General features: G+C 44.3%; 1 protein-coding gene across 1 annotated transcript in view; it reads right to left on the bottom strand.

Moving 5' to 3' along the window:
* The window catches only part of IL5RA (interleukin 5 receptor subunit alpha), a 40,381-nt gene that overhangs the window by 4,530 nt on the left and 24,760 nt on the right, over nucleotides 1-11,091 (bottom strand). The window contains exons 9-10 of the mRNA XM_070776302.1: nucleotides 3,957-4,053; nucleotides 2,545-2,629 (exon numbers count right to left, since the gene is read on the bottom strand). Coding sequence (XP_070632403.1) covers nucleotides 2,545-2,629; nucleotides 3,957-4,053 — 182 coding nt within the window. The remainder of the gene's footprint in view (nucleotides 1-2,544; nucleotides 2,630-3,956; nucleotides 4,054-11,091) is intronic.

The following is an 11,091-nucleotide window of genomic DNA, read 5'->3' as shown; positions in this document are numbered from 1 at the left end:
CCAGTCTCCCAGCCCATCCATCTCCCTCATCTCCTCCCTCTCCCTAAAGTATTTTCTCTATGTATATGAGACTGTTTCTGTCTTGTAGATAGGTTTATATGTGCCATATTCTAGATTCCATGTGTAAGTAACATCATATGAGATTTCTCTGTTTCTTACTTCACTTAGTATGTTAATCTCTGATTGCATCCATGTCACCGCAAATGGCATTATTTCATTCTTTTTTATGGCTGGATAGTATTCCATTGTATATATGTACCACATCTTCTTTATCCATTCATCTGTCGATGGGCATTTAGGTTGCTCCCATGTCTTGGCTATTGTAAATCATGCTGCTATGAACATAGGGGTGCATGCATCATTTTGGATTAAGAATTTTGTCTGGATAAATGCCCAGGAGCGAGATTGCTAGATCACGTGGTAATTCTGTGTTTAGTTTTCTAAGGAACCTCCATACTTTTGACAGTGTCTGTACCAACCTACAAGTCCCGCCAACAATGTAGAAGTCATTCAGTATGTTTCTAATACCTACTCTGCACTGGCAAAGGAGCCTGGTGGGCTGTGATCCATAGGATCACAAATTGTTGAACACAACTGAAACGACTTAGCACAACTCTGCACTGGGCACCACGTGATGCACTGAATGTGCAGTGATGACCAAGCAGCCATGCTCTCTGCCTATGTATTTTGAGTGGTTTGTGATCTACTTAATCTTGGAAGGAACTCTCTCCAGTTGCCAGTATTGAAACAAAGAATGGCTGGAAACCAGTCTTTAACAAATGGAAACTTAGAATAAGGGTTTGTTTTTTTTTAAGTGAGCCGTTTTTATTGTTCAGCCAACTCATTCCCCTCCTTGCTCCCTCCCTCTCCTTCCCTGAGTCTCTTGAGTGTAAAAAAATAATTTCTGACTCAAGCCTGGACAAGCAAAGATGTGTGTAATGGCCTCTCTGGGATGGTAGCCACCCTCTGAATCCCAGGACTCTGGGTACCAGCATCAAGTTTAGAGGAGCCAGCAGTGATGAAAAGTGGAGGGTTTTCTTTCCCATCAGCGGAAGGCTTCCTGTTGGTTTGTCAATAGCTCTAAAGGGCCCCCTCATCGTCATTGTAGCAGAGGCCCCCAAAGTGGACTGGCCAGGCGATGCTTTGAGAGGTCGAGGCTGGGACGCTGCTGCCTGGGCCCCAGCCATGGTCAGCTCTGTCCTGGGTCACTTGCCTCCCCAGGTGGAGGGTGTGGGCCGTAGAACTGACAGCAGAAGATGATGCTTCATTTCCCAGTTCTCCGTGCTCATTGCCTGCTTTTGTAAATAAAGTTTTATTGTCCAGAGCTATTTGTATAATGTCTGTGGTTGATTTCACAGTATGACTGCATAATAAACATTTGGCCCTTAAATGTATACTATCTTGCTCTTTATAGAAAGCCCCCTGGCCCCTGATGTAAATATCCATTCAGTTTAAGGACAGATTTGACAAGCAACTGAACATCAATACACTGAACAGCACAAGACCTCTAAATAAATAAGGTGAGATGTTGAAAGACTCATTACTGGTAAGATGTTCCTTCTCTCTAAAATCACCTGATCAGGATCCCAGCAGCCTTTTTTGTTGAAATCGATAAACTGTCTCTGAAGTTTGTGCTAAGTCACTTCATTTGTGTCTAACTCTGTGTGACCCCATGGATTGTGGCCTGCCAGGCTCCTTTGTCCATTGGATTCTCCAGGCAAGAATACTGGTGTGTGTTGCCATGCCATATGAAAATAAAAAGGACTTGGAATAACCAAAACAACTTTGAACAGTCATGTTTGGAAGTTTTAAACTGCCTGGTCTCCAGGTTTACAATAAAGCTTCAGTTTCAAGACAGTGTTGTATTGGCATACAGATAGACAGTAATCGAGAAATAGACACACATGCATGTCGTTGCTTACTGTCAGCAAAGACACCAAGGCAATTCACTAGAGAAAGGATTACTTCAAAGGATTACTTCTCCCACTTGATGCTAGAACAATTGAACACATGTTAATAAGTGAGTGAGTGGTACACCTAAGTGCTCTGAGTGCATAAATGGCACCTACAAAAACATATTTGGGGAAGTTGTTTGCCTGCTCTATGGTTCTTTATATTTAGAAACTAGGGAAAATTCCTCTGAAAAACTTAGGGGTACTCAGGGGCAGAAACATGAATTCTTAAAATGTCAGAGTTAAACAGGTCAGTGGACGCATCTATGCCTGTTACTGTACAGAAGAGGAAGTCATATCTCATGGGGTTGAAGGAATTGCCCAAGGTCAGTTAAAACATGGCTGATAGAAAAAAAAAATTCAGCTTTTCTGACTGGTGAGGATGCTCATAATTGAGTAGGACCTTTGCAATATTCAGAGATTGTAATGAACATGTATTAAAACAATCAGCCAGAGAGCAGGGTGACTAAAGCAATATGAAGACATCTGGCCTCCTGGGTAAAAGCCCTTTCTTGTAACATGGAAAACAAGTGGCTCAGTGACAGGACCCTGTCCCTGGGCAGATAGGACATTAGAGAACCTTCAGTATTACCTCATTGTTGATGATTACAAAGAAATCGTTAATATTACTCTTCGGCCCTGGAACAGGCGGAAACAACTTGGTCCATACGTGGCATCTGAAAACAGAGTGAAGGAGGGAGAGATGAGCAGAAGCAGCCTTTCTTGTGCCTCAGTAGCTGCTCTAAACAGTGACCTGGTTAATCCCCAAACCTGCCAATCGGTAAATTCAAAATCTTCATCCACAAAGACTTCCAAGCACCTACTTTGTAACAATAGTTGAAGATATAGGGGTACTGCAAGGCTTTGATGTGACTTCTGATCCAAGAACGACAAAATGGCAACTGCTTCGTGTTGGTACGTGTGGTCAGACCTGATTCCTGACAGTGAGGGACATCAGATGTGTGGGGTTCCAGGTCACCTATGGTGCTCATGCGCCCTTCCTCCTCTGTGTTGGCTCTCGGTCTACTTTTTTTCTCTTTTCTAAATTGCCGCCACCACCACCACCACCCCCCGGTATAGATACCATCTTATATAACATTTAAAATAGTGAAGCTGTTTAAGATAAGTCATTTTCTTTATTAAGGTTTTTTTTTTTTTTTTGATGTGGACCATTTTTTAAGTCTTTAACTTGTTACAATATTGCTTATTTAAAAAAAAAAAGTTTTAGTTTTCTGACTGTGAGGCATGTGGGGTCTTAGCTCACTCATCAGGAATCAGAACCACACCCCCTGCACTGGAAGGCAAAGTCTTAACCACTGGGCCTCCAGGGAAGTCCCCTAAAAGTCACTTTCTAAACTATGAAAAAGCTAAGATAGAATATGTTCTGCAGCCTCCTAAGTGGCACTTGACCTTCCTGGACGCCAGAGGGTTGAGAAGTCCCTACTTTGGAGCTTTTAGGCTTTGGCAGGCTCTAGGATTGGTTGCCAAATCTGCAAGATACCGCAGAATCTGGGAACGATGGGCTACTCTGGGGCTAGATGACAGAAGGGCCAGGCTAGGACTCGATACCTCATAACTGGGGATGATAACACAGGAGGCACTGTGGTGACTTCAGCACCCAGAGGCTGCCTTCCTTTCCCTTAGATGTAACAGACGTGCCCTGGGGGCTCAACAGAAGCACCTAAGAACTGAGTGGAAGACAGTCAAGGAAGCAAAAGAACACAAATGTGAAACCTTCACAGAAATTAGCAGACTGTTGGCAAATTCAAGAAGGGGACATCCAGTGACTGAGGCTATATTGAGCTCTGTCCAGTTTCTGTAAATCACCTGTTTCCCAGTTTTTTATTTAGTCCACACTCATCTTGGAAAGGCTGTCCAGGAAGACACAAAAATACTGTAGATTCCACCTGATAACAAGAGCCCTCCATCCAGTGGGCGCCTGGCAAGAATGTAATTCAATATTCAGATCCCAGTGAAAGCACCCAAAATAAAAGGAATACCTACATTCTGCAGATGAGTGAGAAAATTAACAAGATGAAGCAGATGGTCATCATAACTGCAATAAGAAACCACTCTGTCCAGGGCTTCTGATCATCCTTCCCTAATGAAAAAAGAAAGAAAAATCAGAACTAGAATTAGCATTGAGAGAAATGACGACAGTAGGGCATCAAGAGGCTTGGGTCTGAGTTGCAGGTGCTGCGTGATGCTTAACTTTCCTGAGTCTTAGATTTCTTATCTGTAAAGGGTAACAGGCATCTCACAGAGCTGATAGGAGAGTGAAATGCAACAATGGCAATGAGACTATTTTTAATCTTGAAACACTATTTAATCACTGAACAGGTATTTATGGGATATATTCTAGGTAATATGCCACCTGGATCTTGGCGTTTAGCGCTTTGGGTGAGTCATGAGGATTTTAGATGAAAAAGCTGTAAAAATGTAAGCCTAATCAGTAACCTAATTGTGTTGCAATCAAAATATCTTACAAAGTTGGACTTTTAGAGGAAGTACAGTATGGAATAATACTTGTAGGTAACAACAAAGGTATCAAACTCTGTTGAAAGTACTTTACAATCTTGTTGTTTAGTTGCCAAGTCATGTCTGACTGTCTGTGATCCCGTGGACTGCATCACACCAGGCTTCCCTGACCTCCACTATCTCCCAGAGTTTGCTCATATTCATGTCCATTGAGTCAGTGATGTTATCTAACCATCTTATCCTCTGCCACCCTCTAGTCCTCAATCTTTCCCAGCATTTATAGTCTTACAATTTACAATCTTAATTGTCCTCAAAGCAGGTCTTGGAATCATGTCCATTTCACAGATAGGGACTTAGATGCTAACTGCCCTGATTCAGTACAGAAAGTGTAAATGCCGTCCGACTCAAGTTAAATTTCCTTCTAATCTACATTCAGGGGGTAGATCTTTCTATGGGCTTTAATGATAGCTTTGGGTGTGTGTGTGTGTGTTTTCATTTAAGGTACTGGAAATGCATTCAAGAAAAACCAAATGGTGGTTAGGGAATAATCTGCTTACTAAACTTCCTGATTCATTTTTAGAGAAGATGAAAATATCACATTATCTCTTGAATATACTGGCCTTTCTGTGTTTGTTTATTCCTTTATTCACCCATCTAGTCAATATTTATTGAGCTCCTAGAGTTGACTCATTGGAAAAGACTGTGATGCTGGGAGGGATTGGGGGCAGGAGGAGAAGGGGACGACAGAGGATGAGATGGCTGGATGGCATCGCTAACTCGATGGATGTGAGTCTGAGTGAACTCCGGGAGTTGGTGATGGACAGGGAGGCCTGGCATGCTGCGATTCTTGGGGTCGCAAAGAGTCGGACACAACTGAGCGACTGATCTGATCTGATCTGATTGTGTATTGGACTCTATACAGCTTGCCGGGAGACAGCGTTAAAAGAACCCATTTGAGACTTCTCTTCCTGCAGTTGAGGGAAGAACTTGCTAAGTAAATAAAGACACAGGTAATTCAGTGACAGCAGCTCTAAATGCAGGGGTGAGACAGACACAGCTCACCAGGAGGTCCTAATACTCAGTTTGCCATTAATAGTTGCTTCTATAAAATGAGGAGTAAATGTAAGTGCAATTTTCAAGTCCTTGTAAATATCTTAAGACTTGGGAAAAAACCCCAAATACATAAAACTCAAATCTTTCAAGGTGTCAGGATGGAGAGATGTCTTGAGGATTTAATGCTCGTGATTCCAGTGTTGCTTTGATCTCTTGCACTATTTTTTTTTTGCCTCCTGAGAACTCTTACTTGGGGTTGATCCTCTACCTCCCAAAAGCTTTAATCTCTCCTCCTTCGTCTTTCCCCTTCTGCTTTCAGATATTCATAGAACCCTTTATCTTTAAGGCATTATTTTACTTTGCCATCTCTCTCTCAGTGATCATCAAATACCATCTTACTTTATTTCCTAGACTCATTTGTTGAATGAGAAATTCAGGCAGCTTCATTTTCCCATCTCAGAAACCACTTTTTAAAATCCCAGATGACTTCCTCCTGGTTGAAGCCAAAGGATGGTTGGTTTCTTTTTGCAACTTTATATTCCCTGACCTTCCTCTGAATTTCAGACTTGATGGTTATGCCCACCTGGAAACCAAGCCACTGAATCCTCCACTCAGATCTTCCTCTGCTTCGATATAATTTCCTTCCCTCCTTCTTAATTTCAGCTGGCCCTGTCAGCTCAACCGTGATCTCTTGGTGTTTCTCCACCGTAATCTATTCTTTGAACTTTGAAAAGTTTGTTGAGCACAGCTTCGTCTTTTAATTCCATGGCTTCTTCTCCTGCATCTTTATTCCTGCCTATCTCTTGGTCTGGATCTGAGATTGCCCATAGGTGGAACCCACTGGGATGTGCCTCAAAGCTGACAACATTCAAAACTAAATTCAAACCCTTCTTCGCATCAAAGCAGCTTCCCTCATGACCTCTCCCTTTTGGTCTTCACTCTTCCAAGTTCCCAAACTGGAGTCCTTGAAAGTTACTTTGATTCTCCTCAACCACTGTAGACCCCACCTCCTTTCCTCACTGGTTCTGTTTACATCAGTGCCTCACAGCCAACCGTAAATGCGAGCGAGGCATGCTTTTGTCTATGGCGCAGTTTACACCAGTGGATCACACTAACCATAATCGTGCGAGTCATGCTTTTGTCTATGCCTTTGCCTAGTCTTGTTGTGAAGGTGGCCATTCCGGACCTCAGCTTCCTCATTTGTAAAAACAAGGGAGTTGAAATAGGACCCGTAAGAATGCTCTCAATCCAGCACATTTACTAGTACCCTGACTCAGTCTAGGGCACCATCATTCTGTGTATCCTGATCTCTCACATGATTAATTTTAGTATATTTTCACTGGTGAAAGTAGTAGAAGAGAATAAAAGAGAAAAGTCAGCAGTAACCAGCAGTCACCAATAGGTTATTTTCTATACACATTTTTACATTCACTTTTTAGGTACCGGACATTCTGCAAAGGGCTTCCTGTGTAATCTCAGTTGAATTCTCAAAGCAGCACTTCAGGGTGGGCACTGCCATCCACATCTGATGGATGGAGGAGCTGCAGCAGAGACTGGCGGAGCCGGGGGAGGAGCCAGGACATGCTGAGCAGCTGTGCTCTTAACCACAGTGCAGGGGCCCCGCCCCCCAGACCCAGAATACACTGCACCGGCTGGCGCTTCACAGAACAGATCCTAAACATCCCCGAGATGTGCAGCACTGTCCTCAGCGTCCTCTTCCCGCCGGAGACCACTTCCCTGCAGGGCAGCCTTGCTGTGCTGCTTCTTAGCTGCCGGAGGTGGCTGTGTTTTCAGGCTGTGTCTCCAGGAGAAGGAGGTTGCCTTGCATGCCACTACTCCTGTGGTTCCCTAGGCTTTAGTTGGGACCGAATCACTTTAAGTGATTCACTCTGACCATGGCATGTAAAAAGAAGTTTCATGTGTTTACAGCTATTTTAAACACCGGCGGTAGCCACAGTTTGCAAAATGATGAAAAACAGAGGCTCAGAAAGACAAACCTTTTGTTTTCCCAAGTACCACGGAGACTCAGTTGTTCTAGGATTAGTATTCAGTTCGCTGGGTTGTCACCAAGTGTCCTGTTAAACTTAGTTTTTACTGCACATGGCTACTATAAAGAGCAACTGGGATGAACTAGAATACCATCAAATCAAATAGTGTCTCACTTTATTTCCCACTCTGATTTCATGAATAAGGGACCCTGCCTGCCTCACTGCCCCATTTCTGAAGCTCACCTTTCCACACAGTGAGCCGTTACACAAGTTCCCTGACAAGCACATTCAGAAATTCCACACTAGTCCACATGGGATATAAATTTAGCAAGGGTTATGTCAGGAGCAGACTTCGTCCTGTTTTCAGTGGTTTAGACAGGTGAAACTTGAGTCCTGCAGGAAGAATGAGCAGTGTTGTAAACATTATCAGCGTGGTACACTGGGTCCCATTGGTGTCTAAAATTGTGCAATTCACTGCAAGCAGTGTGTCAGGCCCCGATAAGAGTGCCGTTTACTTGTGAATGTGGTTACACAAATCTTTTCAGTTAAACTACTGTCTTGCTCTTCACTTCAGTACTCGCATTAATAAGTGAAGATGCTCTATGAATTAGCAAAATTTAGAGACACAACTGATTTCATTTCTTTTGATATAAAAGTTGGTGATGCCTGCAAGGTGAGAAGCAGTCATGATTCCTGTCTGGAAGAGGTGGCACTTGAGTCATTTCTCCCCTCCTGGCTTCTGCAGTGTCCCAGTTTTGTTTTAGAACCAATCCCTTACCATCACCTGAGGACAGAACTAACCCAGACAGCAGAACTGAGGTCAGCTTTTCTTCAAAGAAAACCTGAACTGGCAGATAAATTTAGTGCAGGAAAAAGCGTTCACATATTCAGGAAAAAGCATTCACATATTCACTACCAAATGAAAACTGCCTGGGGATTATCTAATGTTACTTGATTTCTTCATGCAAAAATGAGTTGAGAATCAGCTATGTGACTAAATGAATAAAAGACAGCACCTACTCTGACTTCACTGAAAGTTGAGTAGGGGAATAGTCCCCACTCACAGTATATATCCTTCAGGTGAAAATGAAGAATTTTACTTCTGTAAAAGTTCAGAGGCCCCTCAGTACATCATTCATTTGAATTTGAGGTCTCTGACATTGGAAATTCTCTGAGGAACAAGTATTTCCAGGTAACTTGAATCATTTCTCTGACTCAAGAATGACTTTTGTGCCATTGAAGCGGAAGCCACAAATGTTTCTTTTCAAGAAATTGATGAGCACTGTTTGGTTATGCAGAGGTGAGCTTTACAAAGAGGAAGTCGCAAAGCCTGTCCTGCTCAGGAGGAGAAGCAGTTTAGGCTCTGCACCTTATCCTAGGACGTTCTCCCAATATTGGCAACTTGGAGCGTTTGGGAGCTCAAGCTGCCTGGTTTCTGGTGACCTTGGCATCTTTAGTTGCTGACATCTCAGCCATTCAGCCTTGAGAATAAGGGAGCTAAAGAAATCTCTTCACATGTTGTATGATCTGGGAGTGTACGGTGGGAAAGGGAGAGAGGGGGATAGATATGATGGTGGTTGAAGATACCCAGACCCTGGACCCACAAGTCCCAGCTCTGCCTCTGGCTGCTCTCAGAGCTTTGTCAAATCTTCCCCCTGCTGGTGCTGTAGCCCCACTTGTTCTTAAATTCTATGATCTTTATGGTTCAGACTGATAACTCTTAGACAGTCAGTTTGATTTGGAGGCCTGTTCCACCCTTAAGCTCTTTGTGTGAGCATGACTTTCAGGGATCCCATACTGATTTTAAATCTGATTTCAGTCTCAACCATAGGTTCTAAGGGAAAAGACTGATTAGTAGATTGATGGGGCTCTTCCAGTGAAGCAGCCATATTCGTTGTCTGTTAAGCCAAAAGGCACTGGAAGGAGTTCTCAGGACATGGACGGGGCTGGATAACTGAGAGGATGCAGATTTGTTAGTGTATGAAGCCTCCTGTGCTTGCTCCTCATTGGAGGGGGAGACTGGCATCGTTTGTGAAGGGGCCCCCAAGAGGGGTCACAGACTCACGATGCAAGCAGAAGTCATAAGCATGCCTTTCAGGTGGATGAGCTTTCTGAGACAGCTGTCAAGTGGATTTTGAGCTTCACCTGGTTTAGGGAGACAAAAAGAGGGAACCAATCCAGCCTTGTGGACAGAATGTAGATAGTGCAGGACCCAGAGCAAAATGCAGAAAACTTGTACTATGTTCATCTGGGGAAACGGGGCTCAGTGACCCCAAATATGGAAAGGACATGCCTGGGGGGTGTGGGCAAGTGCATGCGCGTGCGTGTGTGTGTGTGTGTGTGTGTGTGTGTGTGTATACTTGTATGCACTCAGGATTCCCTAGAGGGATTGCTGCCAGACTGTTGGTCTCCAGCAGGACTTGAAGCTGAGTGGAAAACTCCTTTTTGCCATCTTCTTCTTTGCAGACTTTTCCACACAGCACCAAGGGCTGTGTGTCTTATAGGGCTCCAGGCAACCCAGAACTTTCTTCCCTGTAAGGGGTTTTCTGGGCTTTCTCTGTCCACCTGCTAAAGCAACTGAGAGCTGTCCTCACAGAGACTTAAGAAACATAAGTGAAGCACTTTGATCTGGGTTCTCCCACTTGCCACGAGAGGTGTCCCTGAGCAGGGAGCCCTCGGGAGGATCCATCACCTGCTTTGCTCAATAGGGATAAGAACTGATTGAGTTGATTGCTGTAAAGTGATCATCACAGTGCTAGTTCACAGTAGGTGTTCAATGAATCTTCTTATAACTGTGATTGTGAGTGAATACATCGTGTTCAGCAGTAAGGCACCAAGATAATTTCCCTAAATCGTCAAAGCCAGGCTAAAAATCAAGTCCTGTCAGAATCCTCAAAAGATTGAGTCATAAGCTCAGGCCTGAAGGGAAAGAAAACACTGAATATTCAGGATACTGGAGAGTAGGAGAGGGCATCAGGTGTGATGGCTCTCACCCTCCAGAAGGTCTGTGTGAAAATGAACACCATGGACAGCTCATAGGAGGTATTTAGACTAGAGGATCCTGAAGAGGTTGATGAAATCCCCATTGCTTGGTTTGCATAGAGGCTGACAGCTCACGAGCTGACAGGGTGGCCCTTTTACTGCCGCTAGCCGCTGTGCCACCCCCGCCCGCCTCCATCTTCTGTGCTGGCACTGTGACCACATCACAAAAAAAGCAGGGCATGGACCCAGCCCTGTGGCTGCATTCCAGGTCCTAGTCCATCACTTCCTAGCTCTCACTTGGGCCAATTCCTTAACCCCTCTGCATCTCTTTTCTTGCCTCTAAATTAGGAAAATCCCGTGTTTGTGAAGCTACGTAAGATAAAATAAGTGAACGTGCCGGGCACAGTGCCTGTCCCCAGAGCAGGGCCCCACCTCCCTTCTAACAGCTGGCGGGCGCATCATGAGACAGAGGTCACGCACAGAAGGCCTGGGGGGCAAGTCCAGCTTTGGGGGGCTGGACTTGAAAGCTAAGTGGGAGCTCTTTGCTCCTGACATCTGGGGACAATGAGAAAGCTCCTGCTGGCCCTCCTTCAGGCCACAGGGCTGAATTGTCCTGTGCCCCCACTGGGAACAAGTAA

The sequence above is a fragment of the Bos indicus genome, chromosome 22 (assembly GCF_029378745.1).
Source record: "Bos indicus isolate NIAB-ARS_2022 breed Sahiwal x Tharparkar chromosome 22, NIAB-ARS_B.indTharparkar_mat_pri_1.0, whole genome shotgun sequence".
NCBI lineage: Eukaryota > Metazoa > Chordata > Mammalia > Artiodactyla > Bovidae > Bos > Bos indicus.
The sequence above is the reverse complement of the archived record's forward strand: the minus strand, read 5'-3'. Positions and strand labels throughout refer to the sequence as shown.